Source organism: Astatotilapia calliptera, chromosome 22 (assembly GCF_964374335.1).
Source record: "Astatotilapia calliptera chromosome 22, fAstCal68.1, whole genome shotgun sequence".
In the NCBI taxonomy this organism is placed as follows: domain Eukaryota; kingdom Metazoa; phylum Chordata; class Actinopteri; order Cichliformes; family Cichlidae; genus Astatotilapia; species Astatotilapia calliptera.
In genome coordinates, this window is record NC_137442.1 from 14,427,566 (window position 1) to 14,448,521 (window position 20,956).

General features: G+C 41.1%; 4 protein-coding genes across 10 annotated transcripts in view; 3 read left to right on the forward strand and 1 right to left on the reverse strand.

The window, feature by feature from the left end:
- The first annotated feature begins 540 nt into the window (after window positions 1-540).
- Window positions 541-3,406, forward strand: rpz2 (rapunzel 2). The gene is made up of 2 exons (XM_026157369.2): window positions 541-677; window positions 2,306-3,406. The coding sequence occupies exon 2, from the start codon at window positions 2,353-2,355 to the stop codon at window positions 3,037-3,039; it is 687 nt and encodes a 228-aa protein (XP_026013154.1). The 5' UTR covers window positions 541-677; window positions 2,306-2,352; the 3' UTR covers window positions 3,040-3,406.
- Window positions 3,407-4,825: 1,419 nt separating this feature from the next.
- On the forward strand, window positions 4,826-13,308 carry krit1 (KRIT1 ankyrin repeat containing). Its single transcript, XM_026157322.2, has 17 exons — window positions 4,826-5,037; window positions 7,310-7,479; window positions 7,680-7,836; window positions 7,934-8,026; window positions 8,131-8,260; window positions 8,349-8,592; window positions 8,672-8,787; window positions 8,942-9,085; window positions 9,223-9,379; window positions 9,640-9,747; window positions 11,206-11,362; window positions 11,509-11,660; window positions 11,755-11,921; window positions 12,023-12,110; window positions 12,208-12,414; window positions 12,804-12,920; window positions 13,006-13,308. Exons 2-17 carry the CDS (start codon window positions 7,378-7,380, stop codon window positions 13,093-13,095), a joined length of 2,229 nt encoding a protein of 742 aa, XP_026013107.1. The 5' UTR covers window positions 4,826-5,037; window positions 7,310-7,377; the 3' UTR covers window positions 13,096-13,308.
- Window positions 13,309-14,411: 1,103 nt separating this feature from the next.
- On the forward strand, window positions 14,412-19,003 carry cyp51 (cytochrome P450, family 51). Its single transcript, XM_026157338.2, has 10 exons — window positions 14,412-14,670; window positions 14,777-14,875; window positions 15,459-15,635; window positions 15,751-15,877; window positions 15,986-16,160; window positions 16,377-16,496; window positions 17,029-17,224; window positions 17,557-17,652; window positions 17,751-17,919; window positions 18,043-19,003. Exons 1-10 carry the CDS (start codon window positions 14,509-14,511, stop codon window positions 18,219-18,221), a joined length of 1,500 nt encoding a protein of 499 aa, XP_026013123.1. The 5' UTR covers window positions 14,412-14,508; the 3' UTR covers window positions 18,222-19,003.
- Window positions 19,004-19,800: 797 nt separating this feature from the next.
- The window catches only part of akap9 (A kinase (PRKA) anchor protein 9), a 67,047-nt gene continuing 65,891 nt past the window's right edge, over window positions 19,801-20,956 (reverse strand). For all 7 annotated transcript variants that reach the window (XM_080296123.1, XM_026157289.2, XM_026157290.2 and 4 more), the window contains 2 exons: window positions 20,646-20,776; window positions 19,801-20,343 (listed from right to left, as the gene is read on the reverse strand). In XM_080296123.1, the coding sequence (XP_080152249.1) occupies window positions 20,300-20,343; window positions 20,646-20,776 (175 nt within the window). In that variant the 3' untranslated portion in view covers window positions 19,801-20,299. The remainder of the gene's footprint in view (window positions 20,344-20,645; window positions 20,777-20,956) is intronic.

A 20,956-nucleotide genomic window follows, 5' to 3' on the forward strand; every position in this document is an offset into this window, starting at 1 on the left:
TTTTATATTTTTGTGTCTCAAATGTCGTGAAATGCTAAAAAGAAAACATACCAAAAAAATAAAAGTGTGTACGTAAGTTTTATGTGACTAGTATGAAAAATATTCAAATGAAAGCTGCTGTCAGCAGGCAGTGATACTGTATCTTGAAATGTTCTTTTTCACTAGTAAACAAAGCCATTTCCAGAAACACAGGTTTTCTTTTGTTATTCGTCTCAACTCACATCCTGAAAAATGAATGAACGAATAAATGCAAAGACAATGAATAAATATTTCTTTCATGACGATACTGATACTAACACACATAAGCAGCAAAGACAATAGGGAGACATTTGTTTCTGCTCATTAGGCGCGATGATGCATTTCACTTCATTTTACTGATAATTTCTGTAGTATCTCGTCACCCAAACTGGTTGGGAAGGTGTGTGACCATATGATTAAAACAATGACAAAAGGCAACAAGGGCTGGTATTCCAGCATGTGGTTGGAGCTTCAGCCACAGTGTTTCTAGATGGACTCTCTCAGTCAATCAGCACAGAGCACGCATGACTCACTTCCTTGTATCTGCTCCCTTATTTGGCAGGAAGGGGTTGTCCTTATTTGACTATAGGGTGGAAAATGGTGGAAGGCAAAGCCAGACGGCTGCAGTAGACTGAGGATAACCAGCAGTTTTATCTTTGGTGAGTAAACATCTGCCTTCTGTGCTTCACAGTCTCTGATCTGAAGGGTGTTTAGAGTCTATTTGAAAGCGAGTTTGATAGGGGGGACTGGTAGCAGCATGCTAGGGTGATTCATGTAGGAGAGGCAGAGAATCAGGAAATGAGAGAAACAAGCTTGGAAACAAACAGCAACACAATCCCGAGACTGGGTTTAGGTTGAAGCTGCCAAAAGAAATAGCTTCTGGGATTGAAAGTGCTCAGTAGATGATCTACTGAAGTTCACAACCTGGAGCCATTTCTTTGTTTCCAGTCTTTCTAGTGTTACTACAAATAGACACACCTACTGTTATCCCTGAGTTATTTTTCCAGCACGACAACATTGAGATTGATGATTAATGCTAGAAGTATGACAAAGATGCACTGCTATTAGATGTGGATGCATAGTTTCACAGATGAACATTTACACTGATGTGGTAAGTAATCATTCAGTAAATTGTCTCGGTTTATGCTTCCTAAATGAAAGGATTCGCTTATATCCTTCTTTACGTCATTAAGAATTGATCATCTTTGAGTCTTTAACATATTATTTTGCATAAAAATGTATTTTTTGTGCTTTACTGCAAACAAAATGCCGGTGATTGAAATTATAAAACCATGCTTGTTTCATTTTAGCTGAATACTTCTCTTTAAACTTAAACTATATGTTGTTACAAGTTTTCTAAGAATTACTAACTTTTTTTGACATAAAATGACAAAAGTTTGCTCACGTATCATAGACGTGATTATTTGTGGGTCTTTTTTGTGCTCTGTCACATATGAAGTATCACTGAACTGGACTTTTACTTTGTTAACAAAATTCTTCCTTGTGTTTTTACATGAAAAACTTAGAAAACACCAAAAGGTTTATCAGTAATGACACATGCCTTCCCTGTCACATGTTGCCCATAACATTAAGTGTAAGATGACACCTTTAAGTATTACTCTACACGATATGGTGCATAGGCAGCAGCTGGTGACATGTGTGTATGCCAGCAGTTAGCTTGCTTTTAGTTGGCCTGTGAAAAGGGGGGAAACGTTTGTGACTTAACACACCTGTTAGGTGCAAAACGTGGCCAGGCTTTCATTCCAGCGGGGAATTTTTTTGGAAGGGTATTTAATTGTAGTGGCAAACAAATGATAAAATAGTTAACAAAACATGTCAAAAAGTGGATTCTGTTCATCTTGATGTAGCACTTAGATGACTTCTGAAGAGGTCACTTGGATGAGTGACGGGAGCAGCCATAAGAAAAAGAGGGATTTGCGACCCAGTTCAGAGTTAAAGCTGGTGTGGTCATATGCTATATCTAGCACAGTGTGGATGCAGTTTTAAAGGGCCAGTAAGTAGAGAGGGCTATCTACCAGTTGAAAGATCGGTGGTTCAATCCCTGACTCCTCTAGTCTGGATATCAAAGCAACCTTGGGGAGTATACTAAACCCTTAATTGCTCCAGATGTTTTCGATCCAGTGTCAGTGTGTGAATATTAGGTGAAAAGTTTTTTGGTGAATGAAGCTTTTAAGAAGAAAGCACTTTGAGTGCTCAAATAGAGCAGAAAGGTGCTGTATAAGTATTAGTCTGTTTAACCTTAAAATCTTTTGTTCTGTCTCTCCAGATTCACTCTGTGTGCACTTTTAACTTGGCAGAAGAAAAACAGCAGTGATGGCTGATTCAGCACAAATCAAGAAGACCGCAGCCAAAGTGTTGTGCTGTGTGGAGAAGGTTTCCTCCTTCGCCTCCTCCATTGACCCCATCTTTGGTGTTGTCTCTTCCCTGGTTGGAGTGGCTCGCAAGGGCCTGATGGATGAAGAGGATCATCCTCTGGAGAAGGACTTTCAAGCGATCCACACCAAACTACAGAGCATCTCTCAGAAGAACCAGGAATGCCTGAAGAAGATCCACATTGACGAGGTGAACGAAACCTACGGCAAGTACGAGGAGTACATCAAGCACCAGTACAATGCCTTCAACAACATGGTGGCACTGGTGAAGAAAGATCCAGGCAACGCCACGCGCCACATGGAGACCTTTGAGAAGATTTATGAGAGGGACAAGTCTGACATGAGCCTGGATGTGTATTATCGTGGCGTGGTGGGTACACAAACGCTATTCGGAAAACCGCTGCTAAAAGTGTACTTTGAACACTGTGAAGGCGACCGAGAAATCATGGAGCGCCGCTGTTCACACATCACCCACCTCTTCCACATGGGCCTCATCGCCCTCATGGGCTACACAGCTGTTACAGAGGACGATGAAGATGAAGTGCGCGAGAAGTGGACTGGCAGGGTGCAGGACATCCAGGAGAAGATGCAGGAGGTGCTCAGCGAGTGCAAACCCCAAGCATCCTAAGCCCCACAAGGAGAGAGGACATCCTTTGAGTCTGGTGGTACTAACAAGGGGACCAATCAGGACTCTCAGCTGTGGATTTAAAAAAAATAAATTATGCTATTATATAAAAATATATGTAAGACCAAAGCCATGTTTTCATTTGAGCACTTGAGCTGCACTGGATGGTTGTACTGCAGCATCTTACTTGTTGTCTTGACAATGTATACTGCTTTCAGAGTTACCACTATAATGTTCAGCTGCTTTGTGCTGCGCCTCAATAGATGCTGAAATTTTATACAATAAAATGTATGAATTATTATACAGTCAAGTTGTATATTTGTGAAATAAAGCTGCAGCAAAAAAAATAAAGTCAATTCATGAGGGGCAAGTCTGGAACTTCTCTAATAACTCAGTCTGCTGAGCTGCTAGAAACCAAACCCCACTACACAGTTAATAAACTCACAAGAATTTTATTTATATCCATACTTCAGTTCCTTTTGAAAAGTGGCTCTCTGAAACAGAAACTGCTATCATAATACCAGCAAAACAATTGACTTGACTTCATGAGAACTTGATGTCTATTTAATACATTCCTTTCTTTCACTGAGTTCAACAATGTAGTAATTATTCTGGGTTTAAAGAAGCCTGTTAGAGTACAGACTACATAATTCATGAATTATGATTACGCTTTAAGCATAAATAGCACTGGGGTGAATCTACTGTGCAGCTCACTTGGTTGAGCAGGTGACCCATATGCAAAACCCATATGTAGAGGTATGGGTTCAAGGTTGCCCCAAAACCACCCCCAGTGTGTTATTCCCCCACACTCTTTCCCAGAGTTCCTGTCAGCTTTCGATTTTCCTATATGGAAATTTGAGTCTGCCTGTAAAAAAATTAAAAAAACAAAACACATAGTTTCAGATTTCCTCAAAATTTCAGCTTAATAACACAAACCTCTGAAAAATTAACTTGAAATTTCAAGTCGAAGTGATTTGGGAGGTCGCTTTTGACAGTGAGTTTCACCAGTTCTTCAAATATATACATAAAATTTTTTCCCTTTTTATCAGTCAGGGTTGAAGACTGTGAGAAAGTGTGGGAACTAATGTGAGGAATATCAATGATCAGGATATATTTAACACACATTTATCTGTTAAATTTGCTGATTCATTATGGTTAATAAAAGACATCGCTAGCTTAAGTTATACAACTGATCCAATTAATACATACGTTTATTTGCTTTATACACCCCTCTAGCGGAGAAACATCTAAAATATCTATCTATCTATCTATCTATCTATCTATCTATCTATCTATCTATCTATCTATCTATCTATCTATCTATCTATATTAGCTGTTGGCTATAATATTCAATTCAAAATGTATTTTTTATTATCCTAAAAATTGCATATAGCCTTCATAGCAAGCGAAACTCGTACTACTACTTGTAAAACTTCTGAATGATTATTATGTTATTATGTCAAAATATCTCAACATTTCAAAGCCTGTAAGTCAAAATTTGAGCTAATGACCTGAAATTTTGACTTATGGATGACAATTCAAAAAAAATATTTAAACAAGCTTCCATAGATTTTTCGGGAGAGGCGGTCTTTTAAGAGGACAATAAATCATATTGAAATTCTGAAAAACTCACAAAATTAGAGATAGATTTGATTTTTTTTTTTTTTTAATATATCCATAAATAAGTCTTACGGAGCACAGCAGACGCTACCTGACGCTCATGCTTTGTTATTGAGTGTACGTGGTCCCCCTCACCAGCAGAGTCCTCTGTCGTCCTGCCGCAGCTGCTGCACTCAAACGTAACGTGATTCCTCTGTTTCTCTGCAGCCCTGCCCCGTCTTAAAAAGGCCTGCAACTACCTCAACCCAAAAATAACTGCTCCTGGAAGCGGTGCTGGGGCAACCTCCCGGCTTCAGACCGCTAATTTAACCCAATTAAGACGAGCGGAGAGCCGAGGAAAGCTCCGTTTGGTGGTTTTGAAAGAAAGTCACGTCGCTTTCGGTAAGTTTCAGCTGCTCGGAAAAGCGGAAAAAAACATTGATGAAGATGAATGTAGCATCCCAGCTACTGCTGCTGACTCCCCTCTAAAAGTTCTGTCGTTTAACGTGGACAAGGAAATGTATGACAACTGGTTGAATACGACAGTGTATACCGTGTGTGTGTATAAAATACAACATGTAAAGGTGTCCGTGTAATAACAGTTGAAAGACAGCCGAGCCTGGTTTCCGGGGCGTGACCTGTCTTTGAACTCAACAAGTTTGTCTCTGAGATGACTCTTACTAGTTTTACTGTGTGTTAAATTATATTTTACTTATTTATATGCAGTTCAAAAGTGACTAAAAATAAGATACAATAAATAAAACGGTGTAAATACACTACAAAATTAAAAATAGTAGGTATACAATATGAAATAATAAAAGAATATATATGTAGAGGTATATTTTAAAGCAGTTTGAGAATATTTGAGCTTGTTACATGGTGTGTTATCCTGCACCGTAGTCGTAAAGAGATGGACATGGTCAACAAAAATACTCAGGTGGGCTGTGCAGTGTAAATGAGGCTCTGATGGTACTAAAGAGGCCAAAGTATGCCAGTAAAATATCTCCCACACTGTTACACCACCAGCGGCAGGCTGAACTGTGGATTATTCTGACGCTACCATTTGATCGTAGCAGCAGAAATGCTTTTCCATTCTTCTGTTGTCCAATTATGGTGAGCCCCTGTGAATTGTTCTGTTCTTAGCTGACAGCTGTGGTACTTGGTGTGGTCTTCTGCGTCAGGGTGCTCTTCTGCATACCTTTTACCTATTTGAGTTGTTGTTGCCTTGCTATGGCATCAGCAGGGCATTGTCACCTTAGAACTGCCGGTCACTGGATATTTTCTCTTTTTCTGATTTCTGTGTAAATTTGGCAGCAGGTCTAATCTTACACTTCGTGTGTTTACGAGGTGTTCATTAAATTGTGTGATTGGTTTGGGGGAGGGGGGTACTACCTCAGTGTGGTAAACGTGGTCTTTGTGAATATTTTATGTTGTACAAGACAAAAGGCATCGAGGAGGACGGGGTTAAAAGGTTCTCTATGGTGCACCGCTATGCTTCACAACTCCACAGCTGTTAAGTCAAACTTGAGAGTGAAGTTTGCAGCAGTTCTTACCACACTTACTTTGGGTGCAGCATAAGTGCTACACCCGCAAGTGCTAGAAGACAGCCAGAGACAACGACGGAAACAGAAAATGTGTTCATATGCATCAGCCCTACACAGATACACAGTGAGCAAGTTAACAAATCAGCAGTTCTGGACATTGATCCCAGGTTGGATTATGACATCAATAAGGTTACTAGAAGTGCTTTCTATCCCTTAAAATATATCTGACGTTAGAAAATCCTTATCTCAAACTGACTGGGAAATTGGTTCATGCAATCACATCAAGCAGGTTAGATTATTGTAACGCTCTATTCACTGGATTACCCAACTCATCAGTAGGATGACTTAAGATCACAACATGGCACACAGTCCTTACAGGCACATGAAAGTTTGAGCATATTGCCTCAGTATTGAAGGAACTTAATTTGTTCCCATTAAAATTATAAAATTGCCTTTGAAAGCTTTATTAACTAATAAAAGTATTTTAATGGTTTGCCCTCAACACACCCGGTATATCTCTGACTTGCCCACTGTTTACTGGATGACTGAGAACCTTCACAGACACACTGTTTACAACCCTATCTGACCTGGTCCAGATCCAGGTCCAGATTCCCAGAATTAGATCCAAGTGTGTTGAAGGTGCTTGCAGTTATTGTGGTCCAGTTCTTTGGAACAAGCTCACCTGAGATCAGTTACAACTGTGCATAAATTTAAAAACAGACTTGACCCTTTTTAATCACTAAATAGGTGGTGATGGGGGTGGGTTGCTGTATTTTGCTGTTTTCACTGCCACAGGTTTTATGTTTTTGATCTTCTGTGTTAAGCACATTTAGTTTGCATGTAACTGCAAACTCCCACATGGGTGTGTTCACTTTCTCTGTCCACGTGGTGACAGCATTAAACAACGTTGGACATTATAAAATTGTGTGAATGGGTAATTGGTTTTGGCAGTGAGAGCTGTGGGGCTCCAGGTCGGTCACTTGCTTTGGTGTTGGAATCCAAAGTTTCTAAAGTGTAGGCGCTCTGTGATCAGTTAAACCTGTGTATAGACTGAGTGTCACTGCTCAAACACTGAATTACTTTTCTTAGCAACCTTCACCTTTTTTGATATTTTTTCCCCCATGTTTTAGGCATGTCTCTCCACGGCATTTGGCCCCCATGTAGCATATTTTCTCAGGTCTGAGGAAAAGACGCCACGATGGGCAACAAGGACACCCTCGAGGATGTGTTTGTTGCTGTGCTTCGTCCGAAGAATCAAGTCAGCCTGAGCTCGAAAGAATACAGAGCCAAAGCCTATGAGGTAGGCAGACAATCAGTTAACACACGGTCCTCGACGTCTTACAGTGAGGTGGAAAGAACACTGATGTCCTGTAATGTATTGTTGGTTTGGGCATATCACTGCTGTATGCATGAATAATAAACACCCTTCAGTGAATTCAGACCCACTGGAGTTTCTAACTGAGCCTCTGTTTGCATGTTTTTCCTCTGGCGTCTGGGTAGATCCTTTTAAAAGAAGTGCCTTTAGAGGGGAAGGAGAAGAAAAGAAAGAAAGTCCTTCTGGCAACAAAGCTCAAAGCAGGAGGAGACAAATCCAAATCCATATTGGATTATGTTGATGAAACGATCAAACCGCTCTCCAGTAACCAAAGCTGCGCTGGTGAGGCTGACGCATTTGTGCACAAGCTGATTTATTAAACTGTTGTTTGGGGGGAGAGTTAGGAACCACTGATCTAACCAGTGTTTTTGCTGTGCAGGAAAGCGTGTGGTGCACATGAAGAAATTTATTCTTGAAGGTGACAATGAAGGGAAAGAAGCCTCACTTTTTGTTGTACCAGTCAGTGTTAAAGGTAAGTAAACTATATCTCATCCTGAACTGATCTAGCTAATTTTATTTAACGTTTAACAAAGTTTAAGCTGTGCATGCAGTAGATTAATGAGTCCTTCTATACAGACAACAGCAAGCCTGTCCACAGCCCCGGGAGCCCCAGCTTTTACTGCTTCCACGACATAATGCGGGTGTGCAGTGAGACCAGCACTCACTTCTGCTCCGTCACCTCCAAGATGCTCCTGGCTTTAGACAAGTAAAGAGAAGTCTGTAAATGTGCTCTTTAGCTCTGCGATTTTGTCAGAGGTAAACGCCCCTTCCCTTTGCTTCTTTCCCCTCCGCAGATGGTTAGCAGAGCAGCACACTGTGCCTCATGCCATCCCTGCTTTATTCAGACCAGCACCCGTGGAGCGGGTGAAGACCAACGTAAGCAATCCGGCTTATAGCAGCGAGGGCAAACTGAGTGATGAGGGTCTGCACATGGGCTACACTGCTCTGGAGATCAAGAGCAAGATGATGTCCCTGGAGAAGGCTGACATGTGCATCCTGAATCCACTCTACGGCTCAGATCTGCAGTACACCAACAGGGTAAGGCTTTATGCAAAGAAACATAATTCTTCTGGTGGATTTGGAAACTTAAATCGCCCTCCTTTCGTTTTGTCTGCAGGTGGACAAAGTTATCATCAACCCATACTTTGGGCTTGGGGCACCAGACTATTCCAAGATCCAGATCCCCAAGAGGGAGAAATGGCAGCATGGACCCAACTGTGTGACAGAAGACAAGTGAGGGCTTGTTTTGGTTAACTGCTATCGACTTTGTGTCTAACTTTGTCTCTTTTTGGGGCGCACTGGACAGTCTTGATTAACAACGTGGATGCCTTGAACTGAAGTCATGTTTAGTCACTGTTCTCTTCAGCATAAATTCCTGTCTCCACAGGGATCACCAGTGGGTGGACGACTTTCCTCTCCACCGCAGCGCCCTGGAAGGAGACACTGAGCTGATCTCTAAGCTTCTGGACAGCGGTTTCTCAGTCAAGCAGCTGGACAACGATCACTGGGCTCCCATACACTATGCCTGCTGGTGAGTCTCCTGCTCATCTGACAGCTCAAGAAAGGCTTAAAAGTATCCAAAATTTCTTATTTTCCTGGTCTTTTTTTTTCTTCTTTTTTTTTTCCATTACTTATGTTTAAGTTTGATATTTATGTGGTTCTATCCAGGCACGGTAAAGTTGAGGCAACCAAGCTGCTGCTGGAGAAGGGTAACTGTAATCCCAACCTGCTAAACGGCCAGCTCAGCTCCCCCCTGCACTTTGCAGCCCGAGGAGGCCACGCAGAGATCGTCCAACTGCTGCTGCAGCACCCTGAGATCGACCGGGTACAAATTTAACACTTTTTTCTTTTTCTTTTTTTTTTTATTATTACTTCAAAGAAATCCTGTTGCAGCTAAATGTAACTTTTTTTTTATTGGTTTGTAGTAGTAATAATAATAATAATAATAATAATAATAATAATAATAATAATAATAATAATAATAATAATAATAATTGCTGATTTGTCTTTTATCAGTATCCACATACTACATAATAAAGTGGTAAACATTAATCACTGTCATGATACTGACTCCTCCACCAATAGCACATAGAAGACCAGCAGAAGAGATCGCCGTTCCAAGTGTGCGAGGAGAACAAACAGAACGAGTGGGAGGAGACTGTGAAACTTCTGCAGCAAGCCAACAGCAAACCAGTGAGTCACACAGTTACACTATTTGTTATTCCTTTGTGTGGAACAACAGCCTTTTCAGGATGTTATTGAGATAAAGTTTGCAATTTATTTCTAAATACACTTCAGCATACTTAAGCCCATAAGTATAGACTTCCCAATGCATATATTTTTGCTGATTGATTTGCAGGCGTTGTTGTTGTTGTTGTTGTTGTTGTTGTATTTTAATGTAACATAATAGTTGTTAAACAAATATGGCATCCTAAAGGCATCACAGTACATAAAATGGTAATAACAAAAATAATAAACAATAAAACATAATTGAGGAGTTTGATGAGAATATAAATGCTGCTTTAGATCCTAATCCAGATGAGGTGGCTGTAGCTCAGGAGCACGTCGTGCACCAATTGGAAGGTTGCTGGGTTGATCCCTGGTTGCTCCAGTCTGCGTGCCAGAGGATCCTTGGGCAAGATAATAACCAAGTTGATCTCTGATGCCACGTTCAAAGTCACCTTTATCACAATTCTTCCCCGTTTTAACTACAGCAGGTCATCTTGACCATGTCTACTTGTCTTAATGCAATGACTTGTTCCCATGTAATGGGTTGTGTTGATAAGCAATTGGAAAGTTGTACCTAAAGTGACTTGTGAATGTAATTCCCTGGCAGTTAAGTTTTTTTTTTTTTTTTTTTTTTTGTTTTTTTTTTTTTTTGATCGCCTGTTGGTGATATTCCTTCAAGAACAGTCAAAGGTGTCAGACATTCCCAGGACTAAGCCATGTTTCACTCTTATTTTGCATGTCATTATTGTCTTTTCCTTAAATAGAAACCAGCACTCCATAAAGAATTATGTTTCTGATATTGGGCAAAGGAATGGCCCTGAGGGGTTGAGTCATGAAAGCTCTGGGATTATAGCAGCAAAGCTTGTGGATTTTTGTAGCTGTGTTTTTCATGCTTTTTCATAATGAGCTAGTCATTGTTTAGTTTGTTTGCTCGTGCCATGTTTAATTAACCTTATATGTTGTTGATATTGAGTCTGGTATAGATGCGTTCACTCATTTTGATATTTTTTTTTCCTTGTTTGAAGAAAAGGGGTATCCAGTAAAACACATGCACATGTGCAGTTATAACAACACAGAGCAGACATGACAGCTTCCTTCTGATATAACACTTTTTAGTGTTATAGTATGCTTTAAGTAAAGCGAAGTGTATTGAAATGTTTCCTGAATGTTCAACAATGTTGACAAGTTTTTTTGTTTACATATATATATATGTATACAAATGTTTTAAAGAGAGGTTTATACTTTTATTTTTAAGAGAAAGATTGTTAACTTGTTTTCTGTTATATCGCGAGAGTACTGTTGCCCGCGAGTTTTTGTTGGTGTGTACGGGGTGTAAGATGGCATAAAGAATAAAGTGTCGTGTCTTTTGACTTTAAACTTAATATTAAGAAATCCACCATTTGTGCTGTTTGTGATCCACAGTACGAGAAGGTGCGCATCTACCGCATGGACGGCTCGTATCGCTCCGTAGAGCTCAAGCATGGCAACAACACAACTGTGCAGCAGATCATGGAGGGGATGCGTCTGTCTCAGGAGACCCAGCAATACTTCACCATCTGGATCTGCTCAGAGAACCTCCGTGAGTCCACTCGTTTCTTTTTTTTTTCCAAATGTATTTATTTATTTAATTTGGTAACATCAATGCAATAAAGACCAAAAGCTGTAGTTAGTGGTGTCACTGCAAGATCCCAGAAAGATTTGTGTGCGTGTGGTTTTGTGTGTTAGACCTGCAGCTGAAGCCGTACCACAAACCCCTGCAGCACCTCCGGATCTGGACTGAGATTGTGACAGATCTCACAGTGCTGGATCCTCAAAGGGAAACGCCACAGCTCTTCCTCCGCAGGGATGTCCGACTGCCCCTTGAAATTGAGAAAAAGGTAGGTCACTTTCACCACCTAAGCATCAGTGACAGCTCAACTCGAAATGTTTTGAGAGCTCTTCATCAGCTTCCTGCTGGTGGCTTTGTTTCAGGTGGAGGATCCGCTGGCCATCCTTATCCTGTTTGACGAGGCCCGGCACTGCCTTCTCAAGGGCTTCTTCCCTGCTCCAGACAACAAGCTGATCACGCTGGCCAGCCTCCTCCTGCAAATCATCTATGGCAACTATGAGAGTAAGAAGCACAAGCAAGGGTTCCTCAAGTAAGAGATGAATCATATTTTGTGTTTAAATCACTTTTAATATCTGCTCTAACAAACTGATTTATTTGCATTCGGATATAATCTGTGCTTTATGTAAACAGTGAGGAAAACCTCAAATCAATCGTGCCGATATCCAAGGTGAAAAGCAAAGCATACCACTGGACCAACAGGATTCTTCATGAGTATAAAGTACACTTGTGTTTTTATTTTAATTGCTTTTTATCTTATAAATACATTTCAGTGTTCCCTGAGGTGACATCAGGTCCTGTCCCTCTCTCACCAACAGGCTCTGAGCACCAGCGAGGGGGTCAGTAAAGAGATGCACCACCTGCAGCGGCTCTTCTTGCAGAACTGCTGGGACATCCCGACCTACGGAGCAGCTTTCTTCACAGGCCAGGTCTACACCAAGGCCAGCGCAAGCAACCACAAAGTCATCCGTGTCTACGTGGGGGTGAACACAAAGGGACTGCATCTCATGAACATGGAAACTAAGGTAAAATGCCGTTTTGCTGGGTTTTTAAATTTTTGTTTTTTTTTTATGTTTTAAGCTCTAGTTTGTGAATGTAAAGCTACAAAGCTACTTATTCTTCAGCTTGGTGGAGCAAATGGATAGATGACTATGAGCATGGGCCCTCCCACACGAATTTGCCTGTTTTTAAAGCATATGCAATACGTGCTCGATTGAAGCACAATAGCACAAAGCCGTTTGCATCTACAGAATGTATTTGAACTTGCATTCTTAGATTAGTTAGATTTTTACTTAAATATTCCCTCTGAGATTACCATAGGATAGATTAAACGATAATGCTGTATTTTTGTTGGTTTTTAAGTTTTAGTTGAAGAAGCTTGATGTGACATTTTATTACACTTCTTCTCTTGCAGGTCCTTCTCATCAGTTTAGAGTATAGCACGTTTATATGGCAGCTTGGACATGCAGACCAGTATTTCCAGATACACAGTGGTGACAACAAAATGAACTTCATCGTGCACACAAAACAGGTAATAAAGCTTTTCTTGAAATCCAAATAATATTTATTGAAATATATATGGTTGTTAACCTTTAAGGTCTATTCTTTCCCTTCAGGCTGGCCTTATTGTGAAGCTCTTAATGAAACTGAGTGGGCAGATAACTCCAAATGAGAAAGGCATCACAGACAAATACGCCTATGGCTGAAAACTGTTGAAGAAACTACCTGCCAAAAAAATTCCCAGTTCGGGTTGTTTGTTCCGACCATCATCTGACTGCAGTAACTCTGGAAAGCCTTTCCACAAGAGCCTCATTTTGTACAACTGGCTTAGTGATATACTTCACATTCTCTATTTTAATGTTTCCTGGATTTTGATGGCATGTAAATATGTTTATTATTTAATAAAGTGATTGATTGTATGATCAGATGTGTTTTTCATATTTAGGCAGAAATGACAATGTTATTTTTTTAGAGGAATTCATTCGATGGAGGCTGAAAATCAATATTTGCTTTATTATAAATGGGGAGCACTCTCTCTTCTCTCTTCACTGGGTGAAAATGCCCTGTTGATGCCAGAAGTTGGAGAATAGTGGCTGGGCTGTTTTAGCTGAAAGGAAGGCAACAGTTACTCAAATAACAGCTGGCTGCAACCAAGATATGCAGAAGAGCATCTCTCAATGCACACTACATCAAACATTAAAGCAGAAGACCATACTGGGTGGTCTTCTCTTGCCAGTTAAGAACAGGAAACCTATAGTTTGTGCATCATCACCAAACATTTCCTGGTCTCACCTGGTGGTGTAAAGCTATGGAGGATATTTTCTTGGCATATATATATATATATTTTAAAATAATGTATATTAAAGAACTGAACTTATGAGGTTTTCAAGGCTACTGATGAAAATAAACCTCATTTAAAACATATTTGTAGCCCAGCTCCTGTACTAGTTGCACTAAATCACAGGATTTTGAAGTGGTTATTAGTTACTTATTTAAGGTTCCGCAATTGATTTTATGCTTTTACTGAAAGGAAAATGTTGCTATTGTGCACGCTCATGTATTGCTAATTTCATGATAGCAGTCACAATCATTAATGATCCGACACACCCCCAACAAACTGCAAACCAGCTCATTTATTGCTGTTGAGGCGACTTATGTTGTGATTTGGCGCTATATAAATAAAATTGAATTGAATTGAATTGCTGTAAACGTTTATATAATAATATAATATTAAACATTATAATATATTTCGTTATCTTTGCAGGACTTTAACGTCCCGTATTGTTGAATTCTGGAGGTACATGAAAAAGTTTAAATTAAAAAAAAAAAAAAGGTCTTAAAATCGATGGTCGCCCTGCTGGTGTGACATCATGTAGCAAGACATCGGTTCAGGTAGCCTCAACCATTCACAGCGAGAGCTGCATGACTGACACGTGGTCAGCAACCAATCAAAATCCAGCATTGGTCAGGCGGGGGCAGGACGAGTGTTGACAGGTCGAGACTTTGGGGAAATATCACCAACTGTTCTCGACCGAGAGCCTTTCAGCAGGTGGACGGTGACCGGGGCCGTTTCGGGGTTAAGTTTTTAAAGGTTTTGTTTTCGGGGGCTATCAGGAAAAATGTCGATGCACATTTATCAGATGAGCGCTAAACTGCTCGGGGACACTATGGGGAAAATGAACGAGAACCTGACCTCCGTGGTGTTAGCAGCGTCCGTCTTCACCCTCACTCTGGGATACATCTCCAAACTGCTGCTCAAACAGTCCACAGACGTGGACGTGGTGAGTGTGCTCAGACGAAAAACAGTTACCGTTATCTAAGCTTTAGTTTCAAGTCACTGTTATTTTTATTTTTTTTATTGTTATTTATTTATGTCTCTCTGCGCAGAAACATCCACCCTACATACCCTCCAGCATCCCCTTTCTGGGACATGCCATCGCTTTTGGAAAGAGCCCCATTGAGTTTCTGGAAAATGCCTATAACAAAGTAAGTGTTTTGAAAAATGAACCTGCGACTGTTTTCAATCAGAAGAAATGAAACAGTTTAATAATCAGTCCTAAAATATGAAGATTAGCCCCCCCCTTCCAATTTAAGTTATTAACTCTAAATATTGACAGCGGTTCAAAGTTTGAACAAAGCAGATGATCATGAAGATAAACTGCTTTAAAAATGAGGAAATGCTTTTAAACCATCGTGAGTCCATTTCAGCTCCTGTGGTGCAAATGAAAGCGACAACAGGCCAAGGCAACTCTGGCTCTCTCCTTGTAGCTCCTGACTGATTTTGCTCTAGTTTTGGTATTTGTAAACAGTATAAGTCATTTATGAAAAATGAGAGAGAGAAAAAGAAAAAGCACGATACAAAATAAAGCTAAATACAGTACAATATCCCTAATCTGATTTAGGTTCCATATCTTATCATATCATATATTTAGGGGGTTGGGGACCACTGATCTAGAGTTTAATCTGTATGTATATATATTATTTAGTTTTTTTTAACTCAGTTGTCAGAGATTTATTTTACTTTGACCCCTGCGTCTGAACTCCTGCGTGTCTGCTGTTCCCCCCACAGTACGGCCCTGTATTCAGCTTCACTATGGTGGGCAAAACATTCACCTACCTGCTGGGCAGCGACGCAGCCGCGCTGATGTTCAACAGCAAGAACGAAGACCTGAACGCAGAGGACGTCTACTCGAGACTGACCACTCCGGTGTTCGGCAAAGGAGTCGCCTACGACGTGCCGAACCACGTGAGTATCCCAGAACCTGAGAAGTTCACGCCTCAGAAGGAAGGTGGAAATGTATTAAAGAGTTTCTGCATGCTAAGATCAGCTGAGATGCATGTTTCCTTTTAATCTGCTGCAGATTTTTCTGGAGCAGAAGAAGATGTTTAAGACGGGGCTGAACATTGCTCGTTTTAGGGAACACATCGAGATCATTGAGAGAGAGACGATCGAGTATTTTCAGAAATGGGGAGACAGCGGGGAGAGAAGTAAGACACCGATATTTGCAACGCTGAGTCCAAAACAGTTAACCATAAAACTTGATACAGATTAGATCAAAAACCAAACGTTTGTCAATGAACTTTGACCTGTTTCAGACCTGTTCGAGGCTCTGTCCGAGCTGATTATCCTCACAGCCAGCAGCTGCCTGCACGGGAAAGAGATCCGCAGCATGCTGGATGAACGCGTGGCCCAGCTTTACGCCGACTTGGACGGAGGATTTACCCACGCTGCGTGGCTCCTGCCGGGCTGGCTGCCCCTGCCCAGCTTCAGGTAGGTCTCTCACACATCTTCATGCAGTACAGTGCTGCGTCTGCACACAGGGTGAAGACGACACTGGATTTAATTTGACTAGACAGATTTAAAAAAAAAAAAGATGGCATCACACAGGCAAAAGAAATACCAGAGGGATTCAATGTGATATGATGCAAACAGCACAATACTGTTTGGAAATATTTACCTCTGTTTTTTTGTTTGTTTGTTGTTTAGGAAGAGGGACAGAGCTCACAGAGAGATCAAGAACATCTTCTACAAAGTGATTCAGAAACGGAGGAGCTCTGAAGAGAAAGCAGATGACATCCTGCAGACCTTCATGGACTCCACATACAAGTAAGGTGACATCAGTGGCTCAGAACAAGCGCTAAAACAACAAAACAGCCCAGGGTCAAAGAGTAGGACAAAACCAGACCACAGGTGTGGACATTTGCTGTATAAGTAAACAAAGAGCTGGAGGAGAAAGCACAGTTGCCACTATAGACTTACATACTGTGTTTATAAGCGAGGAATCAACCTGTGTGTCAGATATTACTGCTAATGAGCCTCTTCCTTGATACAAACAGAGAGCAGCAGGTTTGTCTGCAGGTCTGTGAGCATAAGAGAAAAATCCATAAATTTCTGTCAAATGAGGTAACACACTTACTGCCCAACTCTTACTGAACTGATGTACCTGCGATTACATAATGACAGTGCAAGTCAACATGCAAAGAAACAGTTTTATGTTTAATGTCATGGTCCAGCCCTGAAAGACTCAAAGGAGACTTGGTTTAACCCAGAATATTCAGATCTTATTATCAAAAAGAAATAAAAATCACAATTAACTCTATGAAGGATTGAGAACTAAAAAAACTTTCTCATTCCTCAGAGATGGACGGCCGCTGACCGATGACGAAATTGCAGGGATGCTGATCGGCCTCCTCCTGGCGGGTCAGCACACATCCTCCACCACCAGCGCCTGGCTGGGCTTCTTCCTGGCCAAAGACAAGGCCCTGCAGGAGCGCTGCTACGCAGAGCAGAAGGCTGTGTGCGGGGAAAACCTGCCTCCACTCAACTTCGATCAGGTAAAAGTCGCCCGTGGACTGTGATAAAAATGAGGTTCATTACTGCTAATAATAGTGAAGAGTAAAAAAAAAAAATGTGCAGGGTTTAAATGTGAAATGTAAGTATTCTCCCTCAATGTTACCTCTGATTTGTGAGAGATACTCCCCCTGCTGGCTGTAGAAAATTATTGCGGTAACAGGAGTAAAGATGTTTTTAGCGCCCCCTTGCTGCTGCATTCAGGTGGAGGTCTACATAAATTTAAAAAAAAAAAAAGCTGAAAGAGGTTATTTTATTCCTCAAAACCAGACTGATGCTCCAGATATTTTCTAAACTTTCATGTCGCCATCTTTAGCTGAAGGATCTCAGCTTGCTGGAGCGCTGTTTAAAGGAAACCCTGCGGCTCCGCCCACCCATCATGACGATGATGAGGATGGCTCGCTCTCCTCAGGTATGGGTCATTCCTCAGCACTGGATTTTATGATGTCATGTATACGCGCAGACAACCTCAGCTGACTGCTGTACCTGCTCTCTCTTCTGCTTTCTCAGACTGCAGCAGGATACACCATCCCTGTGGGCCACCAGGTGTGCGTCTCCCCGACTGTTAACCACCGGCTCCACGACACCTGGGTGGACAGGATGGAGTTCAAACCTGATCGCTACCTCAACGATAATCCTGCCGCAGGGGAGAAGTTCGCCTATGTGCCCTTTGGAGCCGGTATGAAGAAGCGCTTTTTTGTTTGCTGTAAAATAAAGTAAACATAAAACACCTCAAAGCCAAACCAGACATCAGTCAAACTGAGTTCAATGAAATCAAATCCATCCTGTTTTCCGCCTGCAGGCCGTCATCGCTGCATTGGGGAAAACTTTGCCTACGTCCAGATCAAAACCATCTGGTCCACTTTGCTCCGCATGTACGACTTTGACCTGGTGGACGGATATTTCCCCACAATCAACTACACCACGATGATCCACACGCCTCACAACCCCGTCATCAGATACAAGAGGAGGAAGCAGTGAGAGACGGAGACATCCGAGCATCGGAAGTAAAGCTCGAACCTTGTGGGGACTTGAATCGAGGAAAATTGACATCAGTGCACTTTGCTCTTAATGCCCAAGCTGTGCTTTTATTCTTCCTGTATTTCGTCTAGAGTCCGGCTCTCTTCATGAATGAATGTTTGTAGATAAGTGTGACTTTCTGCAGAGAAAAACAGGGGCTGTGAGACTCCAGCGTGAAAGCTGATGCTCTTATTCACAATGTGAATTCTTTAAAAACAATACAAATGGAGAAATAACTAGCGCCTTATGACGTCTTTAGACTGAATGAAGCCTTTGAGTCAACCCGGGAAGACGTATTTACTTTTGTTTTCCAGAGTTAATCATCGATTTTGCAGCAAACTTTAAAATCCTGTAGCTAAAAGTTCTGAACACTGGAAACTTGGTTAAAACCACGAGGTTCATTTACAGCTCTGATGTTTGGAGGTATAAGGTTAGTCACATGATCTTCATCTGCAGATGAGTTGTGACCAGTTGTGTATATACAGTATATATTTTTCCTTGTCCTGAGCATTACTCAGTATGAGGGTTTAAACTTGAGAAGAGAGAAAACAACCCTGTGCTATCTGAATAATCTGCTGAGGAAGACCATGTGATTTAATTAAAAGCTCTGGGGTGGGTTACTAAATCTGTGGGGAATCTTTTATTCCTGAGATGTATGTTAAAGTTTTCCTGCTGTGAAGACAAAAGAAAAAACAAACAAACAAGTGAAACTGGGTGAAAAATCAATAAAAATATGAAAATGAGCCTCTGAACCCTGCTGTGTTACAGAGTGTGCGTCAGGATGGGAGATCTCCCACCTACAAGCAAACCTCACTGATGATGAGATCTATACTGAGCCTCGTGTCAGCTAATGCCAGAGGATGAACATTTTATCTTCCAACACAGCTGTTTTTCATCATTTTGGTTAAATAGACTTGGCCGTGTACATTTAGTCATGCACTGTCCAGTACTTTGGGTTCCTTCACTATATTTAGGGAATAGGGAATAACTGTGGTGACACCTAAATTGAGATGACATCACGGATCTGCTCTGAGCCACTTATTGCTTGCAGTGGTGATGGACGGGCTGACAGATGAGGTCAGGCAGGAGTCTCTGTGGACTGTGATGTTTGCAGATGACACTGATCTGTAGTGAGAGTAGGGAGGAGGTGGAAGAGAGGAAGAATAAGGTTTTCATTGTGAGTGATTGTAAGATGGTTTGGAGGAGATTGGGACAAAGGATACTAAAATATTAATAATAACTAAATATGAATCTCCCAGGCAGGAGGAAAAAAGGAAGACCATTAAATGGGTTCATGGGAAGGCTAAGCTCATTTTTACAGCTTTGACCCCCCCTTGTGCTTTTTAAACAGCTCCCTATGCAACATTTGTTTAGTGTTAAAAGAAAAAATTATTCGCTTTCAAAAGGACTAAAGATGTCCTCAGCTGAGTTTTTGTTTCTATTGCTGGTTTATCTGAATGAAGCTTGATGGTGCTAAATTTTTCCACAAAAAAAGTTTAACAAAAAAGATGCAAAAAGAAAAAAAGAAATGAAGCAAACCTTTTTGAAATAACGTAGTCCTCTTTATTTCAGTTTTTGACAAAATACCCAGAAAATTCAAAGCTCCTAACGGTTTACAAAAATACGTTCTCTACAAATGTCCTCTGTAGTCTGTCCGGCCTAAACAAAACACAGTGTAGTGTAGAATATCCAGCAGCAGCCTCCTTAACAGTAAACCCAAACATCCTCTACATAAAGCTCCACCCATACAACACAAACATATAAATTAATCACAAAGTCTTAAATTAGCATTAGACAAATTATACATGATTGTAGATCATCCACAACAAAGAGGCAGATTAAATTACAAACGTAGCTGTTTTTCCAAGTGCCGGCGACCAACAAAAAGCCTGAATACAACATGTCGTACACTGATAAAAAATGTGTTTTGGTCCACATGGAAAGATACAGTCCACACCAGAATGGTAGAAAACAGCAGAGCGCTCAGCACGAGAAAAAGGCAACTGAGTTTCTTCAAGCCAAAGTTAATGTGTCAGCATCTATCTTCTCAAGCCAAAGTGCAATTGAGCATATGAAGAAGCACCTGGGGAGAGAAAAGAGGAGGAGTTGAGTAAATATGCCAAACCCAGGGTACGGATCACACCTTTACACATGCATTTATTTCACAGCGCTTGCTTTGGGTGCAACAATCAGAATATGTGAGTTCACTGCTTCTCAGCTTTACAGGGCAAACACGTACTGTACTGTAAGCAGACATAACCAAATTTGTAATTATGTATATTCCACATATAGATGAAAGTGTTTTTCTCCAATAGAATTTGAGATGACGAAGAAAGCTGTAACTCGATCACACGTAATGCATGTGAGCTGGGCTGCTCGTGTTACCTGATGTCACGCTGCCCAGCCTCCTCTGCAGGGCCTCCAGCCTGGAGATGTAGTCGGTGAGCGCTCGGTCGGGGTCGTAGTTCTGCAAGTGGGAACAGGTGAGCGGTCCGTGGTCTCCAGACATGTGAAACCTGCACGTTAGAAACACAGATTTAAGAAAGTCGGAAAGGATCTGAACTCCACATTAATGCAAAAGAGAAAAGAAAAAAAATCAGTTTACTCTACAGTACTCATGAGTATACATTAGCCTAAACAACTGATGTCCAAAGTGATCCTTCATCATAACTTTACAAATCAGTTTCATTATTTTA